Source organism: Pseudonaja textilis, chromosome 7 (genome assembly GCF_049901715.1).
Source record: "Pseudonaja textilis isolate UNSWEBS1 chromosome 7, rPseTex1.2, whole genome shotgun sequence".
NCBI classification, from domain to species: Eukaryota; Metazoa; Chordata; class Lepidosauria; order Squamata; family Elapidae; genus Pseudonaja; species Pseudonaja textilis.
This window is the reverse complement of record NC_141996.1, coordinates 20,026,556-20,051,531: the sequence shown is the minus strand read 5'-3', so window position 1 is coordinate 20,051,531 and position 24,976 is coordinate 20,026,556. Positions and strand designations below refer to the sequence as shown.

Sequence of the window (24,976 nt, the reverse complement as noted above, 5' to 3'; positions counted from 1 at the left end):
TTGTAGGTCATCTAGTCCAACCCCCGACCAAGCGGGAGACCCTACACCATTTCTGACAAATGGCAGTCCAATCTCTTCTTGAAAGTCTCAAGTGATGGCATTCCCACAGCTTCTGAGGGCAAGCTGTTCCATTGGTTGATTTCCAGGTTAAATCTCTCCTTGTTCAGATTTCATCCATTATTCCTTGTCTGGCCTACAGGCGCTTTAGAAAATAGCTTTACCCCCTCCTCTCTGTAGCAGCCCCTCAAATATTGGAAGACTGCTATCATGTCTCCCCTGGTCCTTCTGTTCACTAGACTAGCCATGCCCAGTTCCTGTAACTGTTCTTCATATGTTTTAGTCTCCAGTCCCCTAATCATCCTGGTTGCTCTTCTCTGTACTTTTTCTAGAGTCTCAACATCTTTTTTATAATGTGGTGACCAAACTGGATGCAGTACTCTACGTGTGACCTTATTAAGGCTTTATAGAGGGGTATTAGTACCTCACTTGATCTCGATTGTTGCATTAGCTTTTTTGGCGGCTCCTGCACACTGCTGGCTCATATTTAGCTGGTATCCTCTCACAGTTATTGCTATTGAGCCTGGTTTCACCCAGTCTGTATGTATACTTTTGGTATTTTTTGCCTAAGTGTAGGACTTTACTTTTCTCTACATAAATTTCATTTTGTTAGATACGGCCCAGTGTTCTAATCTGTCAATATCCATCTGGATCTTGAACCTATCTTCTTGGGTGTTAGCTATTCCTTCACTTAACTGTGTCAAGAAAAATAGTAAAATGAGGCAAAATTCATTTCCTGTTTCACAACAGAAATTTTGGCTCAGTTATAATTATAATTCGAAGACTACCTGTATTGAACATTTTTATCTTATTAATGGCCTTGCTGCTTCACAACATAGGCAATAAAAGTTTAGTACTTTTTATCCGCATATAATATTCTATATCTCAATTATTTTTTTGAGGTGGCATTTGGTAACTAGCCATTTATTGATTGGCATCATATAAAGTATTTAATTGTTGATGCTTATTTAGGAACATAGAATATTAAAAAAATATTCTTTTTCTTGTAGTTGTTCGATTGGGTCACAGTTGGGAACCTTCAGTCTTCTCAGAATCATGTATTCTTAAATCTTTTGTCCAAGGGCCTAAAAGGAGGAGGTATAGTAAATTATAAGATGCTATCCATTCATTTTTTTTACCTATTCATCTTTCCTTATTCATGTTTTTCTAGTACTTGTCTGTATTTTTAAAAATTGAAATATTCTAATGAAAAAATACAGTAAACATTCTTGTGTATTGTAAATGAAATTTATTTATTAATAACTTGATATAGAAATACATGTCTCTCAAATTCTAGCAATAGCTTTATTCTGTTTCAGGAGTATGTGCTTAGTTTGATATTGCTGTTCATATGTAACATCTTACAAAATTTTTTTTTGCCACAACCAGTATTAAATTTTCAGGTGCCTATAGAAAAGTAGTGGTCCTATACATGCTTATGAGATTGGATTTGTATATCATGTAAACCATAATGTACAAAGGTGATTCATGCTTCATTTTAGGATAGTAAACTAGTTTGATGCCATAGTTATATTGGCTTATGGATTGCTCCTATAGCAAAGCAATTTATATGGATATGGGCACAGATTTTTAAATATTGTCTGTTTCTGGTGTTTTTAAGAAACCATGGCTGTAGCTTTCTGTAATGAGTGCAGATGTTACTGTGTACTATTTTTCTGCAGATTTCAAAATTGGATTTCTCTGGGGAGATGTTTGCACTGGCTTTCCTTGTTTAAATGTATCTGAATTTGGTCCCTCTATTTTTAATCCCCACATACATCTTATACAGCAGTGCCTCTGGAGCAATATGAAAAATTAAGATGAGGCCATCCATTCACTTGCCTTTGATTCATAAGTGCTCATGAGAGCTACAAGAACACTCATGTTGCTCATAATATGGAACTAGATTTGGGACTTAAAGGATTATATCTTTTTCATTTTTGTTTATACATTTTATTTTAATTCTCTGATTGTTATTACTATGTACTTGACTTTTAACCTGCCTTTTCACAGAACAGCTTCCAGTAAGTGAAATTAAGCTGTTAACTGAGATTCTTCCCATAAACATCTAAAACAAATTCTGTAATGAAAAAATATATTCTCCAGTATTTCAACTGCAGGAGTAAATACCAGGGTTATTTATTTATTTATTTAGGTCGCTTTGGGCAAACCACTCCTCCACTTGTTGATTTCCTTAAAGATATTTTAAGAAGATACCCAGAAGGGGGGCAAATTCTTAAGGTAATTAAAAGTATTGTATCTATCTAATGCTAAGTTGTTGTTTTGTTAGTTATGTAATGTTCAGTCTTTCTCCTGTTCAGCCAGTTCGACCTTTCTACTGTTTCCAAAAAAATTGTAGTGAAATGGGCAGAGTAGAGGATATTAGGTTTAGAATTCTAGATAGTTATTAAATTAATATTTTTTTAGCAATAATGCTAAAAGGAAAGGGAGCTGAGGCTTACTCCTGTCTTTTCCATCTTGATAAATCATGGTATGTGCTGATATCAGAGCAAATTCACTAACTGCACAGAGGCAGACTTGAATAAAACTATGTGTCCCAGATAGATTTATAAATAAACATTTCCCCCACAAAACTAGCTATTATTTACATTATTTGCAATTTGGTACTAAGATTTCATAACATAACTTTTAGAATCATAACTTATGATTTGTCATGTAAAGGGTATTATTTCATTTGAATGTTTAATTTAAATATAGAAGCAGAATTATAAAGCAAAGGTATAAACAACCCTTTTCCACACCTAAATGTTTTGATAAGAATCAGAAGAATTTGAAAATACTCGATCCAGTTTCTGGCAAAGATGGTTTTGCCTTATGTAAGGATTTATGTAAAGTTGTGATTAGTTAACAAATTAATATCCTTAAAATGATCCTTACTGGATAGCCAAAACATGTTATTTGTCATCCTAAAAGCCAGAATATAGCATAGTTTAAATTATAGGAAAGCAAATTCTAGTTGGAAGTTGTGGAATATTATCGAGCAGTAAGATCAGTTTATTAGCGGAACCAGTTATCCAGAGTGACCAAAATATCTATCCAAACCTATTTTGCTTTGCCAGCAATCTTGGTTGAAAAGTTTTTTGTTCAGATGTGAAGGGAAGACCTCAGGGTATGTACACCAGTGTTTTTTTTTAACTTGGCAACTGTAAGATATGCGGAGCCTCAGAATTCTCCGGCCAACTGGTTTGTTGCCAGATTTGAAAAACACTGATCTACAGTAAGTATTCAAGAAGATATGGGGGGCTCTTCCCCACCCCCCTGAGGAAGGATGTTCAGTGGTTGCTTTTAAAATCATTCCTCTAAACTTTTTGCTTAGCCCTAGTGGATAAATATGTGTTGTGGATATTTTAATTCAGATTGTGGAGCATGGAGTTTGATTCAGCAATCTAACTGATCTTTCAATTCTATAATTCTTCTATGATTCATGATAAGTACCTGGATATTCTTGCTTTCTTTTTCCTGTGCATTCCTTTCATTTTTATAACTTTTAGAGATCAAGGACTAACTTTTTTTAAACTTACAAACTGCCTTGCAATTCCAGCTCCAAATCAATCATTTAATCACTCAGTCATTAATCAGAGCTAAATATTTTTCCAAATGTGTCATCATCATCTTTTGACAAAAGAGGTGCCTATTTATAATTTCAATACAATTTTAGCGTTAATGTGTTTTGCAACCTTGTTTCTTCATCTTTGTCACTGTGTCACAACTGTAGTACTCTAATCAACTTAGCTTTGGATTAATATGAATTAGAACCTTTTAATGTAATATTTGTTCCATTCTGTTTCCAGGAATTAATTCAAAATGCAGAAGATGCTGGGGCCACAGAAGTTAGGTTTCTCTATGATGAAACTCAATATGGAACAGAGAGCCTCTGGTCTAAAGATATGGCTCAGTACCAGGGTAAGATCTCTAGTTCAACTCTATTTTCACGTTGGAAGTATCTGTTTTCTTGCAACATCATAGCAAACTGTAAAATTCCTCATGTGGGTGTCTCTGCTCAAAGAGATAGCAACAGAAGTTCCTTGAGGATGGGTTTCGGCACAAGTCCGAAAGCTCGGAGGACAAAACCTTTGGTCCCAGTGACCAACCCAGATTGAATCTTGCACGTATGCTGGGACACGTATATTTGCCTTCATTCGTGAAAGATAGTAATATTGAAACAGAAGCTCATAAACAATTGTATTATAATTCCCTTTGAGATACACGTAAAGAGTTAGTTATACTTCTTTTAACCCCATCTCTGGTCTGATGAAAGAATCTTACGTTGGGTTTTTACTAGCAGGTAAGGAGCCCAAAGTAACTCTTGCCATTGCAAAATGTATTTTCACAGCTTATAAAATTTGTACGTTGTTGAAATACCTTATGCTGTATTGGTAACATAACATTTTTTTAGTTTATATTGCTTTTCTGCCCCCTAGGTCCAGCACTTTATGTTTACAACAATGCTGTTTTCACTCCTGAGGACTGGCATGGCATTCAAGAGATAGCAAGGAGCAGGAAAAAAGATGATCCACTCAAAGTGGGCAGATTTGGAATTGGTTTTAATTCAGTTTACCACATTACTGGTATTTGCAATTATGTTTTTGCATGCTTTAGAATTGACATTAAGCCATATTATCTCTGTATACATTGGGATTTGCTCTTTTTTTAAATTTGTTGTAACATGAATTAACAAATAAGAAAAAATGTTCATTAAAAGATCTCTTTAAAATAGAGTGAGATTAGAAGATGTCTAGACCATTGGAAAACTTGGGAGACCAGATTAGGAATAGAACTTCATGAACAAAAGCTATCTGTATAGTTCCTAGTTGTGGCACATAGTTTAAAATAAGGGAGAAGGGGATATGGCTTCTGAATTGTTTCATCATTCTTACAGATCTTAATGTTAAAGCTAGTGTGGTCTAGTGGTTAAAGCATCAGGTTAGAAAGCAAAATACTATGAATTCAAGTTCTGCCTAAGGTATGAAAGCTTGCTGGGTGACCTTGGGCCACCAGTTGCTTTCTCAGTCCAATTCAACTCACAGGATTGTTTTGGGGAAAATAGAAGGAGGAAGGTGTGTTAGATAAGGAAAGAAAGAGAGAAGGAGAGAGAGAGAGAGAGAGAGAAAGGAAAGAAAGAAAAGAAAGAAAGAAAGAAAGAAAGAGAAAGAAAGAAAGAAAGAAAGAAAGAAAGAAAGAAAGAAAGAAGGCTTCAAAATGTTTATTTTTGTACTTAATGGAGACATCTAAGTACATATTTTTGCTTTTATCTTGTAGATGTTCCTAGTATATTCAGTGGTGACCAAATTGGAATGTTGGATCCTCATCAAAAACTTTTTGGACCTTCTGAGTCAGGCCAGTGTTGGAACTTGAAAGATGACATCAAAGAAATCAATGAACTAACAGACCAATTTACACCATTTGTTGGTGTGTTTGGAAGCACAAAGGAAGTCTTCAAAAATGGACATTTCCCTGGCACCTTCTTTCGTTTTCCTCTTCGCCAGCAGCCTTCCCAACTGAGTAGCAATCTATACAATAAGGATAAAGTTCTAGAACTGTTTGATTCATTCAGAGCGGATGCTGATACAGTTCTTTTATTCCTTAAAAGTGTGCAAGATGTCTCTTTACATGTTAGAGAAGCTGATGGAACCGAGCGGCTGGTTTTTAGAGTTACAGCCAGTGAAAACAAGGCTATGAAGCATGAAAGACCCAACTCAATCAAAATTTTGGGAAGTGCAATAAACCAGTATTGTAAAGGCATTCCAAGTAATAGTATAACATGCGTGACATACCATATAAACATAGTTCTAGAAGATGAGAGCATTAAAGATGCACAAAAGACATCTTGGTTGGTATGTAACAGTGTTGGCGGACGAGGAATATGTAATGAATTGGACTGCTTGGCTGATGACTTGAAATATATCCCAACCATCGGCATAGCCATGTCTTTATCAAGCAGTGGAGAAGAAAAAGGAGCTGAGGCCCAGTTATCAGGAAGAGCATTTTGTTTCCTTCCACTACCTCCTGGTGAGGAAAGTAAGACTGGCTTGCCGGTTCACGTTAGTGGGTTTTTTGGTCTAACAGACAACAGAAGAAGTATAAAATGGCGAGAACTTGATCAGTGGCGAGACCCAGCAGCCTTGTGGAATGAACTTCTTGTAGCCAACGTGGTCCCTGAAGCCTATGCAACTTTGATACTGGAAGCCATTAAGCAAATGGAAACAGAAACAAATTCAGATTTTCCTTTATCAGCTGAGCAAATTTACAGATTGTGGCCCCAAAAAAATACAACAAAAGTTCATTGGCAACCAATTATAGAACCTCTTCTGAAAAAGTTATTCCAGAACAAAGTTATTTATTCCATCAGTGGCAACTGGGTAAAGGTGGAAGAGGTATATTTTTCAGAAATGGACGAGAGCTTGGAATCTACCCAAGCTGTGTTAAACTACCTTCAGGAATCAGGAAAAGAGGTTGCTAAAGTGCCAGATAATATTGCTAATGCAATCAGTCTTGTGATTTCGGGTATAAAAGCTGTCAAGAAAGTGACTCCGGGAACAGTACGACTTGTGTTAAGGAAATCTGAGCATAAAGGATCTGCTGATGAAAAACTTCGTATCCTAGAGTTTGTGCTTGGTGACAGAAATTATGGGGAACTTATTGGATTGGAGCTTCTGCCATTACAAAATGGGAATTTTATTTCATTCTCTTCGTCGGCATCAGCTCAGGATGCAGTCTATATCACTTCAGAAACTTATACAAGGTATCAACTGTTCTATAAACTGTGTTAATAATAGTTAATAGTAGTAACTGTGAGAGAGATTTTGGGGTCCTAGTGGACAATCATTTAAATTTAAAAATTTAAATATGCTACAGCTCAGTGGTGGGATTCAAATTTTTTTACTACCGGTTCTGTGGGCGTGGCTTGGTGGGCGTGGCAGGGGAATGAGACTGAAAGCTCCAGTCAGGGGTGGTATTTGCCGGTTCTCTGAACTATTCAAAATTTCTGCTACCGGTTCTCCAGAACGGGTCAGAACCTGCTGAATACCACCTCTGCTACAGCTGCCAAAAAAGCCAACACAGTTGTAGGCAGCATAGAAGGGATAGAATCAAGATCACGTGTAGTGTTAATACCCCTTCATAATGCCTTGGTAAGGCCAAACTTGGAATACCGCATCCAGTTTTGGGTCACCATGATGTAAAAAAGATGTTGAGACTCTGGAAAGAGTGCAGAGAAGAGCAACAAAGATGATTAGGAGACTGGAGGCTAACACATATAAACAACGGTCGCTGGAATTGGGTATGTCTAGTCTGATTAAAAGAAGGACTAGGAGTGACACAATAACAGTGTTCTAGCATTTGAGGGGCTGCCACAAAGAAGAGGGAGTCAAGCTATTCTCCAAAGCACCTGAGGGTAGGACAAGAAGCAATGGGTAGAATCTAATCAAGGAGAGAAGCAACTTAGAACTAAGGAGAAATTTCTTGACAGTTAGAACAATTAAACAGTGGAACAACTTGTCCCAAGAAGTTGTAAATGCTCCAAAGCTGGAAGTTTTTAACAAGAGATTGGATAACAATTTGTCTGGAATGGTATATTGTTTCCTGCCTCAGCAGGGGGTTGGACTAGAAGACCTTGAAGATCCCTTCCAACTCTGTTGTTCTATTCTAGTTTTATTGAACCATTGATAGTGCTACAGGCAGTCGTCAGCTTACAGTTGAGCCCAAAATTTCTGTTGCTAAGTCAGACACTTGTTAAGTGAATTTTGCCCCATTTTACATCCTTTCTTGCCGCAGTCGTTAAGTGAATCACTGCAGTTGTCAAGTTAGTGACACAGTTCTTAAGTGAATCTTGCTTCCCCATTGGCTTTGCTTGTCAGAAGGTTACAAAAGGTGAACCTGGGGACGCTGCACCCATCGTAAATATGACTCAGTTGCCAAGCGCCTGAACTTTGATCACATGACCATGGGGATGCTGAAACAATCGTAAGTGTGAAAAACAGTCATAAGCCACTTTTTTCAGTGCCGTTGTAACTTAGAATGGTCTCTAAAGAAACTGTTGTAAGTCGAAGACTACCTGTATTTAATTATAATAGTTAACTGTTTGGTCTGCCTTTATCAGCATTTGTTTGTGCAGACTGAGGAGAAAGCCTGCCCTTCCACCAGCCCCATGTTTACTTATACCTGCCGTAGAGAGGAGATTGATTTTTATAAGACCTTCGGCTTAGATGGAAGGAGTAAGTCCCATCTCACTGCACATAAGCTATTATCTTAACAAATTTATTTTTCGTAGTATTTATCTTCTAAGTTTTTCATCATTAGACAAATGATGAAAATTCTATAGCAAGAAATCACAAGCGAGAACCGTCAGTGGGTATTGAAGCTATTGGATGGCATGTAATCCTGTTGTCTTTGTACTGCAGGCAAGGTTGTGACTTATATTAGTGCATTCAGAACTATCTTTAGCTGATCTTGAAAAAAGTATGTAGAGGAAAGGCTAGTTGGTATTTTTATGAGAGTCCATCAGGCCCTTCCCAAATCTGTAGGTGATAGTGGGAAATTGAAAAAGAAATAAAGAAGAAAATAGCGGTAAATGATTTCCATGTTTTCTGTAAAAACATACTCACAAATGGAGCTAACTAGAGGAAGTAGTTTATGTAGGCTGAAAAAATTACCTGGTTCATTGAGATAATTCATTGGCAGGCTTTGTGAAAAGGAGCAAAACTTTTATTTAACTAGATTCTATGAAGAATCCCTATATATATGACTAATATAAAATATCAAGATGATCAATAATCTGTTTTTAATGACTTACTAGGTCCCTCTTCCCAGGTCTTGAAGGAAGATTACTTGCTGATAACCTGAAGCCTCAGGTTTTATCTGCTTTAAAAGAAGCTTCACAAAGTAGAGGTAATATATGTATATTTTGTAAAAAATTTTTTAGCACAAGTAGTGTCAAGTGATTAGGTTACAAAGAATGGTACATAAAAGATACAACTCAAAAAGAATGTGATTAAAAGGAAATCACTTTATGTATTCATATCACCTGATAATCAACTATTCTCGTTCATGATAGCAATAGAATTGGTTTATAATGAAATGAAAATCATGCTGTGTAAAAATGAAACCAACTAGAGAGGGGGGACAGAAACTACAACATGAATTGATTAACGGCAAAACAATATATAGTTTATATTTGTTTATATATGAACCAGAGAAAGTCTGTTTACATAATCTATTTAAATTACCAATTCAGACTTATAGTTTTGATGGTCCCTTAATAAAAGTGCTGTTTTCTTGATACAGAAGTTGAAAGATTTTGATAATTAGCATTGTTTGGACATTCACCTGGGAAGCTTTTCTGTTTATTCTGGTTCACACAAATTCATACATTGTAAGAACAAAGAATCCCCAAATAAATCATATTTCCATAATGCCAAAACAGTATGCGGATTGAACACCACTTACTTGGATTTGTTTGGTGCTTCAGAACCCTTAGATCCCACAATCAGTATATGCCATTATTATAACTCCAAATAGCAAATGAAACTTTTTCTTTCCTGAAAATGCATTTTATTGTATTTTAGCCCAACAGCATCTCTGGGGAGTTAAAGGTAGGAAGGTTGTCTGAATGACTGCTGAATTGAAATCTAACATTTGTGTGCGTTGGTTTACTGAATATTTTGCTCATATTGAATGTCAGATTCATATTAGTTTCCATGCTGGTTGACTTGTGCTTTTCAAATTTAATTGACTAACTCTACTGAAAGCATATTTGAAAAATAATTGATACCATTAACCTGTCATGCTTATAATAGTTGTTCAAAATTGCATTATTAAATATATGATCCTTGTTTTGTGTACATCCATAATGAGCAAAAATTTTGTTTTATGTACATTCATAATGAACAAAATTGGAATAATAATTAGTTTTTGAGTGTACTTCTTGGATTTTATAAGATAGATGGATAGAAATTGAGCTAATAAAATTGAGGATTTCATATTAATTTTTAGAAGAGATGCAGATGAAACTAAAAAAGTGAAATGTGTGTGTGTGTGTGTGTATTTGTCTTTGTAGGCAAATTTGTCTGTGTCTTTGTATTTGTAGGAAATATATGTTATCTTGATATTCAAAGGTCAGCAGTATAAAAAGTAACATGATTTTATTCACGACAGCCCTTAATATAAAATTTTTAAATATGGCACTTAAAAATTAGTCATGAATAGGTTTGATATTGCTGTTTACAATTCTTTCATTTTGAAAGTTCGATTTGCACTAAAAATATATCTACAGAGTTTTTTTGTAGTTTTGGTAATAATAACAATTAATAGTTTACAACAGTATGAATTGTCATTTCATAGTGTTAATAATATTTTTAAGCATCATGTCATAATAGCGTTTTGTGCATATATGTTTGCTTGCTTGCTTGGATTTAACAGTTGTACGAGTAAATCAATATAATCACAATATCACATAGATATTTGAGAATTGCTTAGAAGAGACCATTCTTTTCTGGACCCCTTAGTACTTGAAATTGTCCTTCAAGACATGAAACCTAATTAGGATATATTGTTGAGATGCATAACTAAGTAAACATTGATAGAATTCCATTATTTAAAATTTGCACTCTGTTAAACTTTCCAGATTAATGTAAGAACAAAATAGGCAGATCAAAGAAGAACAATAAAAACTTGGAAAGTGCAGTGGCAGAAAAGGTATCTTATGCACTCTGTTATCTGTTAACTTGAACAAAATACAATGAATTGTGATGTCATCAAGAGTCTGTATATGCCAGCAGTTGCTATTTTTTATGCTCTGAAAAGATACATGACTGAAGAGTGAGTGATCTATTTGATGGAAAAGGAGCATTTTGTGGGTTACAATAACTACTGACCTCTCTTGGGTTTCCAGCATGCAAGATATAATCAGATAGTATACTAGTATAGAATTAGAAGGCTACCTGGGTTGCTGTTTTGTCATTTATTTGCTTTTGTGTATGTGTGTGTGTGTGTGTGTGTGTGTAAAGCACCACAAAGAAAGTCATTCTTTGTTTTTGTTTTGATTTATTTTTCTAAAAGATTTCCAAATTACTTTTCAATATTACCAGCTTTATTTGTTTGTTTCATTTCAGGAAGACAGTGTACTCAGTTGCAACTTCTAAACCCTGAACGATTTGCCCGGCTCATCAAAGAAGTTATGAATACTTTATGGCCCAGTTCAGAGATTACAGTGCAGTGGTTTCCTACTTCTGATAAGAATCACCCACCTATTTCATGGCTCAAAATGGTATGGAAGAATTTGTATACACATTTCTCTGAAGACTTGTCTCTATTTGAGGACCTACCACTTATTCCGAAGACATTACTAGATGAAGAAGATGCAATGGATCTTATAAGATTAAGGGTTCCATCCCCTATTATTCTAGACGATGGATCTGAAACGCAGCTTCCGGAATTTTTACCTGAGATAATTGAGCAACTTGGTGGGATCGTTCTTAAGAAACTTGACCCCTCAATTCATCATCCCCTTTTAAAGAAATATATACACCCCCCATCTCCACATATAGTTTTACAGATAGCAGAAAAACTTCCCTTACAGAAATTGGTAAATCAGGTTACTTCATTGCCCACGTCACACAAAAATGCACTCAGAAGCTTCCTTGCTAGTTTGACTGATGTTACTGAAAAAGAGAAGAAAGTCATTAGTGAGATGATAATATTTAGGAAAATTGAACAACCACTTGATGAAGGCGGTGCTTTTACTGCTCTGAAAGTTTGTAAGGTACTGCATCACAATGCCAAACTTCCACCAGGTGTAAAATTTTCTGTTTCACTGGTTGACAGCAGTGATGAAGCCACCATTCGTTTAGTAAACAAACTGAAAATAGAACAGTTGAAAACCACTGACTGCATACAATTTATTTTAAAAGATATACAGAATGATTTTTATTCTACTGATGAAGCAATAAAAATTATGCTATGGATTCTAGAAAATTTGACTTTCCTCAAAAATGAAAATGCAGAGGTGCTGGATTGGTTGAAACCATTAAAATTTATTAAAATTTCAGAGGAAAAAATGGTGTCTGCCAGTGAACTTTTTGATCCTGAGGTGGAAGTATTACAAGACCTGTTTTATGGGGAAGAAGAGCTCTGTTTCCCCCCCAAGATTTTTAAAACTTCTCCAGATATTCTACACGCTCTGAGATTAATAGGCCTAAAATCTGAGAACAGTTTGGAAGAGAAAGATATTTTATGTATAGCCCATAAAATAGAGAAGTTGAAGGACTGTGCTAGTACAAATCAGGATTCACTGACACAAAAAGCCAGAACTTTGTTAATGATTTTGAACAGACGTTCACTACTGCATTCACTTGAAACAAAAGCCACACTGAAAAAAATTAAATGGGTTCCAGCTTGCAAACAAAGGCCTCCAAATTACCCAGGTTCATTAATTTGGAAAGGTGATCATTGCTATATGTGTTCACCACCAGAAATGTGTGATATATCTCAAGCAACATTAATAGGTTCTTCTGTTCCCCTTGTAGAAAGTGTCCAACCTAGTACTGAAAAAGCATTAGGGATCACCATCAAACCTAATATCAAGTCAGTGTTAAAACACTTTAAAGTAGTAGTGGACTGGCACAGTTCCAAGAAATTTAGTGACGAAGATTACTATCAGTTTCAGCAAATCTTACTTGAGATTTATGGTTTCATGCATGACCATTTAAGTGAGGGGAAGGAAGCTTTTAAGGCCTTGAAATTTCCTTGGGTGTGGACTGGTAAAACGTTTTGCTTACTATCTCAAGCAGTAATAAAATCGCCACCCGATCTTGATCTCCAACCATATCTTCATAGTGTGCCAAAAACCATGGCTAAGTTCCATCAGTTGTTCATCAGTTGTGGGTCAATTGAAGAACTGACCCCAGATCACGTCTCCATGGTAATTCAAAAAATATATCTCAAAAGTGAACAGTCTCTTACTGAAGAAAAGAGTAAGCAAAACCTTCACATTATGTTGAATATTATCAGATGGCTGTACAGTAGCCAGATTCCAGCCAGTTTAAATACACCTGTTCCACTATATTGTAGCAAAAAACCTTTTAAACTTACAATGAAGCCAATCCATGAATGCTGCTACTGTGATATCAAAGTGGATGACTTAAATGATTTGCTTGACGATGCTATGGAGCCAATAATTTTAGTTCATGAAGATATTCCCATGAAAACTGCAGAATGGTTAAATGTGCCATGTCTCAGTACTAGGTTGATTAATCCAGAAAATATGGGGTTTGAACAATCGGGCCAACGAGAACCACTCACAGTAAGAATTAAAAACATTTTGGAGGAATACCCTTCTGTGTCTGATATCTTCAAAGAGCTGCTTCAGAATGCTGATGATGCTGATGCAACACAGTGCAATTTTTTGATTGACATGAGAAGAAATAATGACATAAGAGAAAACCTTTTGGATCCAGGAATGGCGGCGTGTCATGGACCAGCTTTGTGGTCTTTCAACAATTCTGAATTTTCCGACTCAGACTTTCTAAATATAACACGGTTAGGTGAATCCCTAAAAAGAGCAGAGATCGACAAAGTTGGAAAGTTTGGTTTGGGATTTAATTCTGTTTACCATATCACTGACATTCCCATCATTATGAGCAGAGAATTTATGATCATGTTCGATCCAAACATCAACCATCTCAGTAAACACATACGAGATAAATCTAATCCTGGGATCAAGATAAATTGGAAAAAACAGCAGAAGAGACTTCGAAAGTTTCCTAATCAGTTTAAGCCATTCATAGGTGTATTTGATTGTCAGCTACCTTTGACTGTGGAAGCACCTTACAGTTACAAAGGGACCCTTTTCAGGCTCTCCTTTAGAACTCAGCAGGAAGCTAAAGTAAGTGAAGTCAGCGCTACCTGCTACAACACTGCAGATATTTATTCTCTTGTGGACGAGTTTAGCATTTGTGGGCATAGGCTGATCATCTTTACTCAGTGTGTAAACTCAATGGTCTTGAAATATTTGAAAGCTGAAGAAGCCAGTCCTGAGGTGGCTCAAGACACTGTGACTATAAAAAGAAACCTATGTCCATCCAAAGCAATTACCACTCCCTTTACAAGCGTTCTAAAGGAAGCTGCTAAGCTCATGAAAACTTGCAGTAGCAACACAAAAAAACTTCCCACCGAATCGCCGAAGTCTTCATGTATATTACAAATAACTGTAGAAGAGTTTCACCATATATTTAGACGTATTGCTGATTTGCACTCCCCGGTTTTTAGAGGGCCGGAAGACGACACTGTTGCATTCTTTGAAATGGCTAAAACTGGACAAACCAAAAGGCCTGCAGATGAACTGCCACAGAAAACAGTAGATTCTACCACGTGGCTTCTGTGTGCTTGCATGGATACCGGAGAAGCCTTGAAATTCTCCTTACATGAAAGTGGACGAAGACTAGGACTTGTCCCGTGTGGCTCAGTAGGAATTATGTTGTGTGAAAGACAGGATCAAAAATGGACAGTGAAATCCAATTTCTACAACTTAGGAGAAGTATTTTGCTATTTACCTCTTCGAATTAAAACAGGCCTACCTGTTCATATCAATGGTTCCTTTGCCATTACGTCAAATCGAAAAGAAATATGGAAAACTGACACAAAAGGAAGGTGGAACACTGTATTTATGCGACACGTGATAGTAAAGGCTTATTTGGAAGCTGTGGTAGTTTTACGCAACATGGCTACATCTGGTGAGCTAGAAGATTACAATTGCTTTGCTGTGTGGCCTGATCCTGATTCAGTGCATGATGATTTTTCAGTTATATGTCAGGGATTTTATGAAGAAATAGCCCACCCCAAAGGCAAAGAAGGAATCAGAGTGTTCTCTGATGGCTTATCTTGGGTGTCAGTGAAGAACGTCAGGTTCTTGGATGATTCATTGTTGAAACGTCCAGACATAGGAACTGCAGCTTTCAAGATTTTTCTTAAATATCTTAAAAAAACAGGTTCAAAGAATCTTTGTGCTGTAGACCTTCCTTCTTGGGTCAAAACAGGCTTTGAAGAAGCAGGGTGTAAGCAAGTGTTACTAGAGAATACTTTTTCAGAGAAACAATTTTTTTCTGAGGTATTTTTCCCAAATATTCAAGAAATTGAGGCAGAACTTCGTGATCCTTTAATGCACTACGTACTGAATGAGAAAATGAGTGAATTTGCAGAAATACTTTGCATTACTCCATGCATTCCTTGTTCTCTGACTGAACATCCTCTGGTGGTACCTTCCAGACTGATCCATCCTGAAGGTCGAGTTGCAAAGCTTTATGTTAAAGAAGATGGAAGGTTTCCTCATGGAACTAGCCAAGATTATCTTAATCCAGTAATTCTAGTCAAATTAGTTCAGTTAGGCATGGCTAAAGATGATATTTTGTGGGAAGACTTGTTAGAACGTGCAAATTCTGTAGCAGAAATCAACAGGACTGATCATGCAGGAGCCTGCCTGAGAAGCAGTATACTATTAAATCTCATAGATGAAAAACTTAAAAACAAAGACCCAAGAGCTAAAGATTTTGCTGAAAAATTTCAAATGATACCATTTCTCCCATTTCTCACAAAACCTGTAGGTTTCTCCTTACAATGGAAGGGCTCTGATTTTGAACCTGAAACTATGTTTTCTGCCATGGACCTTTACACCGTTGATTACCAAGATATACTTTGTCTACTAAAACCCATACTTAATGAAAATTCTCATTCCTTTAAAGGATGTGGAACTATTCCCTTTGCTGTCAAAGAATTTTTAGGATTGCTTAAGAAACCAACTGTGTCTATGGTTATAAAGCAATTAAAAGAAGTTGCAAAATGCTTCGATGGAATTACCTTGTATCAGGAAAATATCACCAATGCATGCTATAAATATCTCCATGAAGCACTACTACAGAATGGAACCACAAAAACAACCATTGTTGAGGAATTGAAAAATTATAGTTTCATTCTAGTTGAAAATGGTTATGTTGACTCCACAAAGGTAGCTTTTCATCTTAATTTTGAGGCAGCACCGTATCTTCACCAGCTGCCTAATAAATACAGAAATAATTTTCGCGAACTCTTTGAAAGTGTGGGAGTACGTCATGCTTTTATGGTGGAAGATTTTGCTCTAGTTCTTGAAGTGATTGATCAGGAAAGAGGAGGCAATCCAGTTACAGAAGCAAAGTTTCAACTTTGCAGGAGAATCATAAGTGAAGGAATATGGAGTCTTATTAGAGAGAAAAAGCAGGAATTCTGTGAAAAAAAGTATGGAGAAATTTTGTTACCAGATACTCACCTTGCCCTTCTGCCAGCCAATTCTTTGTGCTACAATGACTGTCCTTGGATAAAAGTGAAAGATACAACGGTAAAATATTGCCATGCAGACATTCCTAGAGAAGTAGCAGTAAAGCTTGGGACAATACCTAAACGACACAAAGCCTTAGAACGGTATGCATCAAATATCTGCTTCACTGCTCCTGGAACTGAGTTTGGACAGAAAGAAAAATTGACCAGCAGAATTAAAAGTATTCTTAATGCATATCCATCCGAGAAAGAAATGCTGAAAGAGCTTCTTCAGAATGCCGATGATGCAAAAGCTACGGAAGTCTGCTTTGTGTTTGATCCTCGGCAGCACCCAGTTGATAGAATATTTGATGAAAAATGGTCCCCTCTTCAGGGTCCGGCATTGTGTGTCTTCAACAACCAGCCATTTACTGAAGATGACATTAGAGGGATTCAGAATCTTGGTAAAGGCACTAAAGAAGGTAATCCATGTAAAACTGGTCAATATGGAATAGGGTTCAATTCTGTGTATCATATAACTGATTGCCCTTCTTTCATTTCTGGAAATGATATTCTTTGTATCTTTGACCCACATGCAAGATATGCTCCAGGGGCAACGTCCATTAGTCCTGGACGCATGTTTCGGGACTTGGATGCGGATTTCAGGACCCAGTTCTCTGATGTGTTGGATCTTTATTTAGGAGGCCACTTTAAACTAGACAACTGCACAATGTTTAGATTTCCACTTAGAAATGGAGACATGGCCAAAGTTTCTGAAATTTCTTCTGTGCCGTGCTCTGATAGGATGGTACAGAATCTTCTAGACAAGCTGCGTACAGATGGTGCAGAACTTCTGATGTTTTTGAATCACATGGAGAAGATCTCAATCTGTGAAATAGAGAAAACAACGGGAGCCCTTAATGTGTTATATTCTGTCACTGGCAAAGTAACCGATGGAGACAGATTGAAAAGAAAGCAGTTCCATGCTTCTGTAATTGACAGCGTAACAAAGAAGAAACAACTGAGTGAGATACCTGTACAGCAGATCACGTACACTATGGTTACGGAAGACTCCGAAGGCAACCTTACAACTTGGTTGATCTGCAATAGGTCAGGCTTCTCAGCCATCGACAAAGTTTCAAAGAGTGTGGTATCAGCACATAAGAACGAGGACATTACGCTTTTCCCTCGAGGGGGAGTTGCAGCATGTATTACTCACAACTATAAAAAACCACATCGGGCATTTTGTTTCTTACCTTTGTCTTTAGAAACTGGGCTTCCTTTTCATGTGAATGGACACTTTGCTCTGGATTCTGCCAGACGAAACCTGTGGCGTGATGACAATGGAGTTGGTGTTCGAAGTGACTGGAATAATAATTTAATGACAGCACTGATAGCACCAGCCTATGTTGAACTTCTAATTCAGCTGAAAAAGCGTTACTTCCAGGGAACTGATCCAACCGTGTCAGTTTTACAAAACACGTCTATGCACACTATGAAAGACACCTTGAAAAAATTTCTATCATTCTTCCCAGTTAATAGACTTGACTTGCAACCGGATTGGTATTGTTTGGTGAAAGCTGTATATAGCTGTATTCATGAGGAATCGAAACGTCTCCTACCTGTTGTGCGAACTCCGAATGTGGATGGTTCTGATTTGCATTCTGCAATTATCATCACTTGGATTAATATGTCTACCTCAAACAAAGCGAAGCCATTTTTTGACAACTTGTTACAAGATGAGTTGCAGCACCTCAAAAATGTTGAGTACAACATCACGACTCGTAAAACTGTGGCAGAAAATGTGTATAGACTCAAACATCTTCTCTTAGAAATTGGCTTTAACTTGATTTATAGCTGTGATGAAACTGCAAATCTTTATCACTGTCTTGTGGATGCTGACATTCCTGTGAGCTACGTAACTCCTGCTGATGTTCGATCATTCTTGATGACGTTTTCCTCACCGGATTCTAATTGCCACATTGGAAAGTTGCCCTGTCGTCTTCAACAGACAAATTTAAAACTTTTCCACAGTCTAAAGCTTCTTGTTGATTACTGTTTTAAAGACACAGAAGAAAATGAGATCCAGATTGAAGGATTGCCTCTGCTCATTACACTTGATAGTGTGTTGCAAGTATTTGATTCAAAACGCCCAAAGTTCTTAACAACTTACCATGAATTAATTCCATCTCGTAAAGATTTGTTTATGAACACCCTTTACTTGCGGTACAGCAATATCCTACTTAATTGCAATGTAGCAAAAATATTTGATATCTCCAGTTTTGCTGATTTATTGTCGTCTGTGTTACCAAGAGAATACAAAGCAAGAGGGTGTATGAGATGGAAAGAGAACTTTGCAACTGAATCCTGGCTTAAGAATTCATGGCATTTTATTGGTGAATCTGTAAATGACAAAGATGACCAGGAAGAGGCAAAAACAACATTTGAAAATGTTATTGAGATCCTGAAGGATTGGACATTGCTTCCAGGCACAAAATTTACTGTCTCCTCTAATCAGCTTGTTGTACCAGATTGTGATGTGTTGCTTCCTCTCAGCCTTATGCACATAGCACTCTTCCCAAATTCCCAGACTGATAAAGTTTTCCATGCTTTGATGAAAAGTGGTTGCATTCAACTTGCCTTGAACAAAATTTGCTCCAAAGACAATCCTCTAGTTCCCCTGCTGTCAGGACATACAGCAAATATAGATAACCCTTCAAGCATTTTAAGAGCTATACATTATATGATTCAAACTTCAATGTTTAAGACAGAAAAGTTAGCTGAAAATGACTTTGAGGCCCTCTTGATGTATTTCAGTTGCAACCTAAATCACCTGACTTCTGAAGATGACATAAAAGTTTTGAAGTCCCTTCCATGCTACAAATCTATCAGTGGACGATACATTAGCTTATCAAAATGTGGGGCATGCTATGTACTCACAAGAAGCATTCCCTCCATTGAAGTGGATAAATGGACACAGACGACTTCCGTTGCTTTCCTTGAAGAAAAAATCCACTTGAAAGATTTGCACACTGTGCTAGACTGTGTTCCAGTAGATGATCTTGAAGTTTATTTAAAGCACCTTTTACCAAAGATTGAAAGCCTGTCTTACGATGCAAAGCTAGAACATCTGATTCATTTGAAAAACAGGCTTTCTAGCATTGAAGAATCGTCGGAACTAAAGGAGCAGCTGTTTGAGAAGTTAGAGAGCTTTTTGATCATCCACGATGCATGTAATAGACTAAAACCTGCAAAACATTTTTATGACAGGACTGTAAAAGTCTTTGAAGTTATGCTTCCTGAAAAACTTTTCATACCTCAAGATTTCTTTAAAAAATTGGAACAGCTCACAAAACCAAAAAACCGTGCTGCTTTTCTGACATCATGGGTGGCATTGCTTCGAAATATGGGACTAAAGCACATTATTTCCCAACAGCAGTTACTGCAGTTTGCTAAAGAGATTAGCATGAGAGCCAACACTGAAAATTGGACCAAGGATACTCTGCAGAATACAGTAGATGTCCTCCTTCACCATATATTTCAAGAAAGAACTGATTTATTATCTGGAAACTTCCTTAAAGAATTGTCTTTAATTGCATTCTTGTGTCCAGAACGTGCGCCTGCTGAAATTGTTAGATTTCATCCACAATATCAAGAAGTTAATGGCACGCTTCCTCTTATTAAATTTAGTGGAGCCCAAGTAAACCCTAAATTCAAACAAACAGATGTTTTGCAGCTTCTTTGGACTTCATGTCCTATACTTCCAGAAAAAGCCACACCTTTAAGTATCAGAGAACAAGAAGGAAGCAGTCTTGGTCCACAAGAACAACTTGAGCAGGTTTTAACAATGCTTAATGTTAACTTGGATCCTCCTTTAGACAAAGTTATAAATAACTGTAGAAATATATGCAATATAACAACTTTGGATGAAGATATGATAAAAACGAGGGCTAAGGTTCTAAGGAGCATCTATGAATTTCTTAGTACAGAGAAAAAGGAATTCCGGTTTCAGCTTCGAGGAGTTGCTTTTGTGATGGTTGAAGAAGGCTGGAAGTTATTGAAGCCGGAGGAAGTAGTAATAAATCTGGAATATGAATCTGACTTCAAACCTTACCTATACAAACTTCCTTTAGAACTTGGCACCTTCCACCAACTGTTTAAACACCTGGGCACTGAAGATGTCATTTCAACAAAGCAGTATGTGGAGGTTTTGAGTCGCATATTCAAGAACTCAGAGGGAAAGCAGCTTGACCCGAATGAAATGCGTACTGTTAAGCGAGTTGTTTCTGGCCTTTTTAAAAGCCTTCAGAATGAATCTGTTAAAGTTAGAAATGACCTTGAGAATGTGCGAGAACTGGCTCTTTATCTTCCAAGCCAGGATGGTAGATTGGTAAAATCAAGCATCTTAGTTTTCGATGATGCACCACATTATAAAAGCAGAATACAAGGAAACATTGGTGTCCAAATGCTGGTTGATCTTAGCCAGTGTTACTTAGGGAAAGACCATGGTTTTCACACTAAGCTGATAATGCTGTTTCCTCAGAAGTTGAGGCCTCGCCTCCTCAGCAGTATACTTGAAGAGCAGTTGGATGAAGATTCACCTAAAACTTGCCAATTTGGAGCACTGTGTTCACTTCAGGGCAGGCTTCAGTTACTGCTGTCTTCTGAACAGTTCATTACAGGACTTATTAGAATTATGAAACATGAAAATGACAACACGTTTTTAGCCAATGAAGAAAAAGCCATAAAACTTTGCAAGACCTTAAGAGAAGGCTTGAAAGTTTCTTGTTTTGAGAAGTTGCAAACAACCTTGAGAGTTAAAGGTTTTGCCCCCATTCCTCACAGTAAAAGCGAAACATTCGCCTTTTTAAAGCGATATGGAAATGCAGTGATACTACTCTACATACAGCATTCTGATAGCAAAGACATAAATTTCCTTTTAGCTTTAGCAATGACCCTGAAATCTGCAACTGATAATCTGATTTCTGATACTTCCTATTTAATTGCAATGCTGGGCTGCAATGATATTTACAGAATTAGCGAGAAGCTTGACAGTTTAGGTGTCAAGTATGACTCTTCAGAACCATCCAAACTTGAGCTACCAATGCCTGGTACTCCTATTCCACCCGAAATCCATTATACTCTTCTCATGGATCCAATGAATGTTTTTTATCCAGGTGAATATGTTGGGTATCTTGTTGATGCTGAAGGGGGTGATATCTATGGATCTTACCATCCAACATATACCTATGCCATAATAGTGCAAGAAGTAGTAAGAGAAGATGCTGAAAACTCCAGTTTTTTGGGGAAGATTTATCAAATTGACATTGGATATAGTGAATACAAAATTGTAAGTTCCCTTGATTTATACAAATTTTCAAGACCCGATGAGAGTTCTCAAAGCAAGGGCAGCACCCCATCTACTCCAACGAGTCCTACTGAATTTCCAGCCCATGGACCAAGGACAATCCCTCCTCTTTTTCCAGGAAGGGAGAGTCATAAATCGTCCTCATCTTCTAAACATCATTCTCCCAAAAAGGGTAAGGCAAATTCTCTACCAGAAATTTTAAGGGAAGTGACATCAGTGATAGAACAAGCCTGGAAGCTTCCAGAATCCGAACGGAAAAAGATTATAAGAAGGCTTTATCTTAAATGGCATCCGGACAAAAATGCAGACAACCTTGATCTAGCCAATGAGGTTTTCAAGCATTTACAAAACGAGATTAACAGACTAGAAAAGCAGGCATTTATCGATCAAAATGCAGACAGGGCATCCAGGCGGACATTTTCATCCTCAGCTTCTCGATTTCAGTCAGACAAATTTTCATTTCAAAGGTTTTATACTTCGTGGAATCAAGAAGCCACAAGCCATAAGTCTGAAAGACAACACTCTAAAGAAAAAAGTCATTCCTCTACTGGCCCTTCATATTCACAGCGATTTTTTGTGCCACCTACGTTCAAGTCTGTTGGAAATCCCGTTGAAGCACGTAGATGGTTGAGGCAAGCTAGAGCAAATTTTTCAGCTGCCAGAAATGATCTTCATAAAAACGCCAATGAGTGGGTCTGCTTTAAATGTTACCTATCCACTAAATTAGCTCTGATTGCTGCTGATTATGCAGTCAGGGGTAAGTCGGATAAAGATGTGAAACCGACTGCATTAGCACAAAAAATTGAAGAATATAGCCAACAGCTTGAAGGTCTTACAAATGACGTCCACACACTGGAAGCATATGGAGTGGATAGCTTGAAAACACGCTATCCAGACCTCCTTCCTTTTCCACAAGTTCCAAATGACAGGTTCACTTCTGAAGTTGCCATGAGAGTGATGGAGTGCACAGCATGTATTATTATAAAACTTGAAAACTTTATACAACAGAAGATATGAGAGATGTTAAAGATATGGTAGATTCATGCCATGTTTTTCACCATTTTTTTAAAGCTACTTTTTGGTGGCATGTTCTTGTAGGTATGTCATGTATTCAGTCAGACACCTTTTTTTTTTAACAGGAATGGAAGTTTATCCTCAGAGAAGGTAATTGCTATAGCTATGATAAAGTACATTTGAGTTCACTTTTGTTAGCAAGAAGGAGTTACTCAATATGATGGAATAACATGTGATTTTGTTGTATAGTTACTGTACTTCAGAGGATATACAGGTTTTAGCAGATTGTAAATGTAATAAATATATTCTGTGTTGATTAGGGCAAAAGTAAGTAGTTCTGCAGATCTAGGTAAGTGAATCTGTCCATTACTAGAAAGCAATAGAGACTAGCTTTATAGCCAAGAAGTGTTGGGCAGGTGAACAGTCACGAATCTTCCCATAGCTTATCATGATTAAAATGTTAGCTCTCAAAAGTTGTGCCATCCTCTGCTACTTTGCAACATTTCCATGATAACTTTTTATCTCTTTCACTGAATGCCACGTTCTGTCCTCAGGCATGCGGAGTTAAGAATAGAGACTTTGTAAAAATCTGAGCCTATTAGCATATAGTAAAATATGTATTTAAAGATTTGTCGGAGACTGGGCTGTAAAATATATACACAATAAAGTAGTACAATTAACAGGGATAAAGTGCACTTTATATAACCAAAGCATTGGACAGTGTTTTTAAATCTTCGCCATTTTTAGTTATGTGGGCTTACAATTCCAAGAATTCCCCTTACTGCCTGGGGGATTTTGGGAGTTGAAGTCCACATATCTAAAAGTGGCCAAGGCTGAGAAATACTGCTTTGGACTATGGTTAGTAAAATTTGCTTGTATGTATTCATCCAACTTTTTCCCAAGAGCTGTCATTTTCAGTGTACTAATGGAAGACTGCGTATATTATTCTTTTTTTAAGAAGTTCAAAAATCTAGGGAGAAAATTTCTGCTGGCAAAGTCTGTATACATTTGTTACGGACATTCATTTTATTCCAAATGGAATATGGTTATACCTCTGCTGCATTCTTACATGAAAAGATTATTGTGGACTGCACATCATTTTAATCCTACTTGTTTAATGACTTTTCAACACACTATATTTTCTGTATAATTTAGGTGCTTTGGATATGTTGTTGTATGAGAATTACATGTATATCACATATCACTTTCTGTAGGATTTTTTGAAACTGCACACCAAACCATCTTTCAGATCTTGCCTTGATTTAGCTTTGTGTTTTATTTATTTTTTTTAACGAGTCACCATTAGAAATAATATAAAAATTAAGGTATTTTGGTATTCAGTGGGGTATTTTTTTAAAATACATTTTAAATGGTGCTGCAATGTTAAGCTTTTTTATTTTGTCTCACATGGTGGCACATAAAGAAATTTGAGTTTTTTAGTTCATACGGTTTCTTTTATAAATTGTTATACTTTTGATAATGCCATGTAAATTATTAAATATTTGTAAAACAAACTTGTATCAATAAACCTGTTGTAGTTAGTATTGTATTCAATTATATAATGGTTGTAAATTTCACTGATTAGTACACTGAAACTATCATTTCACTTAAAAATGTAATTTGCAAAAAAAATGATTATAGAGAAAATAATAATTGCAATACGGAAGAAAAAAATGGTAGCTCTTGAAACAAATGTAAAAAAGTATTTGGAAAATAGCTCAGTAAATTGTAGGCTTTGAAATCTTTAAGGCTTTGATTGCAAAGCCATGTGATTATTTCCGCTGCTAAGTGCCATAACTTAAAATTTAATAATAAAACTCAAAAAACTGTGTGTGTTGGTTTTTAAATCATTTGTTTTACCAGTAGTGCTCAGGAGAGAACACATCTTCCAACCCTTCACCTCAACACTTTTAATTATTTTTTTGTTTTGCTTTTGTGAGAAGAAAATTGCAATTTACAAATGGTGCCTTAGTTTTCAGTATACTGGAAGGGGCCTCCTGAATGAGCACCAGACTGTAATTCATGGGTTTGAAATAGGGAGGGGAGTCAATTTGAGCTTCCAAAAATTGAAAGTCGATGAGTTAGGATAGCAAAACAAACAAAAAACAAAAAAACCCATCCCTGTTTACCACTTTTGCTGAGTTAAAACTTTTGTATTAGAACTACTGTGGATGGAAAGCCCATTTAGTTGATTCGCTCAAGGAAAAATTACCATGTCTCTTGCTTTTGAGAAAATGG

General features: G+C 36.7%; 1 protein-coding gene across 1 annotated transcript in view; it reads left to right on the top strand.

Moving 5' to 3' along the window:
- Positions 1 to 24,569, top strand: part of SACS (sacsin molecular chaperone) — a 30,031-nt gene extending 5,462 nt beyond the window's left edge. Inside the window, exons 3-9 of the mRNA XM_026708905.2 lie at positions 1,068 to 1,155; positions 2,213 to 2,298; positions 3,870 to 3,981; positions 4,500 to 4,646; positions 5,338 to 6,820; positions 8,873 to 8,964; positions 11,187 to 24,569. Coding sequence (XP_026564690.2) covers positions 1,068 to 1,155; positions 2,213 to 2,298; positions 3,870 to 3,981; positions 4,500 to 4,646; positions 5,338 to 6,820; positions 8,873 to 8,964; positions 11,187 to 22,741 — 13,563 coding nt within the window. The 3' untranslated portion in view covers positions 22,742 to 24,569. The remainder of the gene's footprint in view (positions 1 to 1,067; positions 1,156 to 2,212; positions 2,299 to 3,869; positions 3,982 to 4,499; positions 4,647 to 5,337; positions 6,821 to 8,872; positions 8,965 to 11,186) is intronic.
- Positions 24,570 to 24,976: the final 407 nt, after the last annotated feature.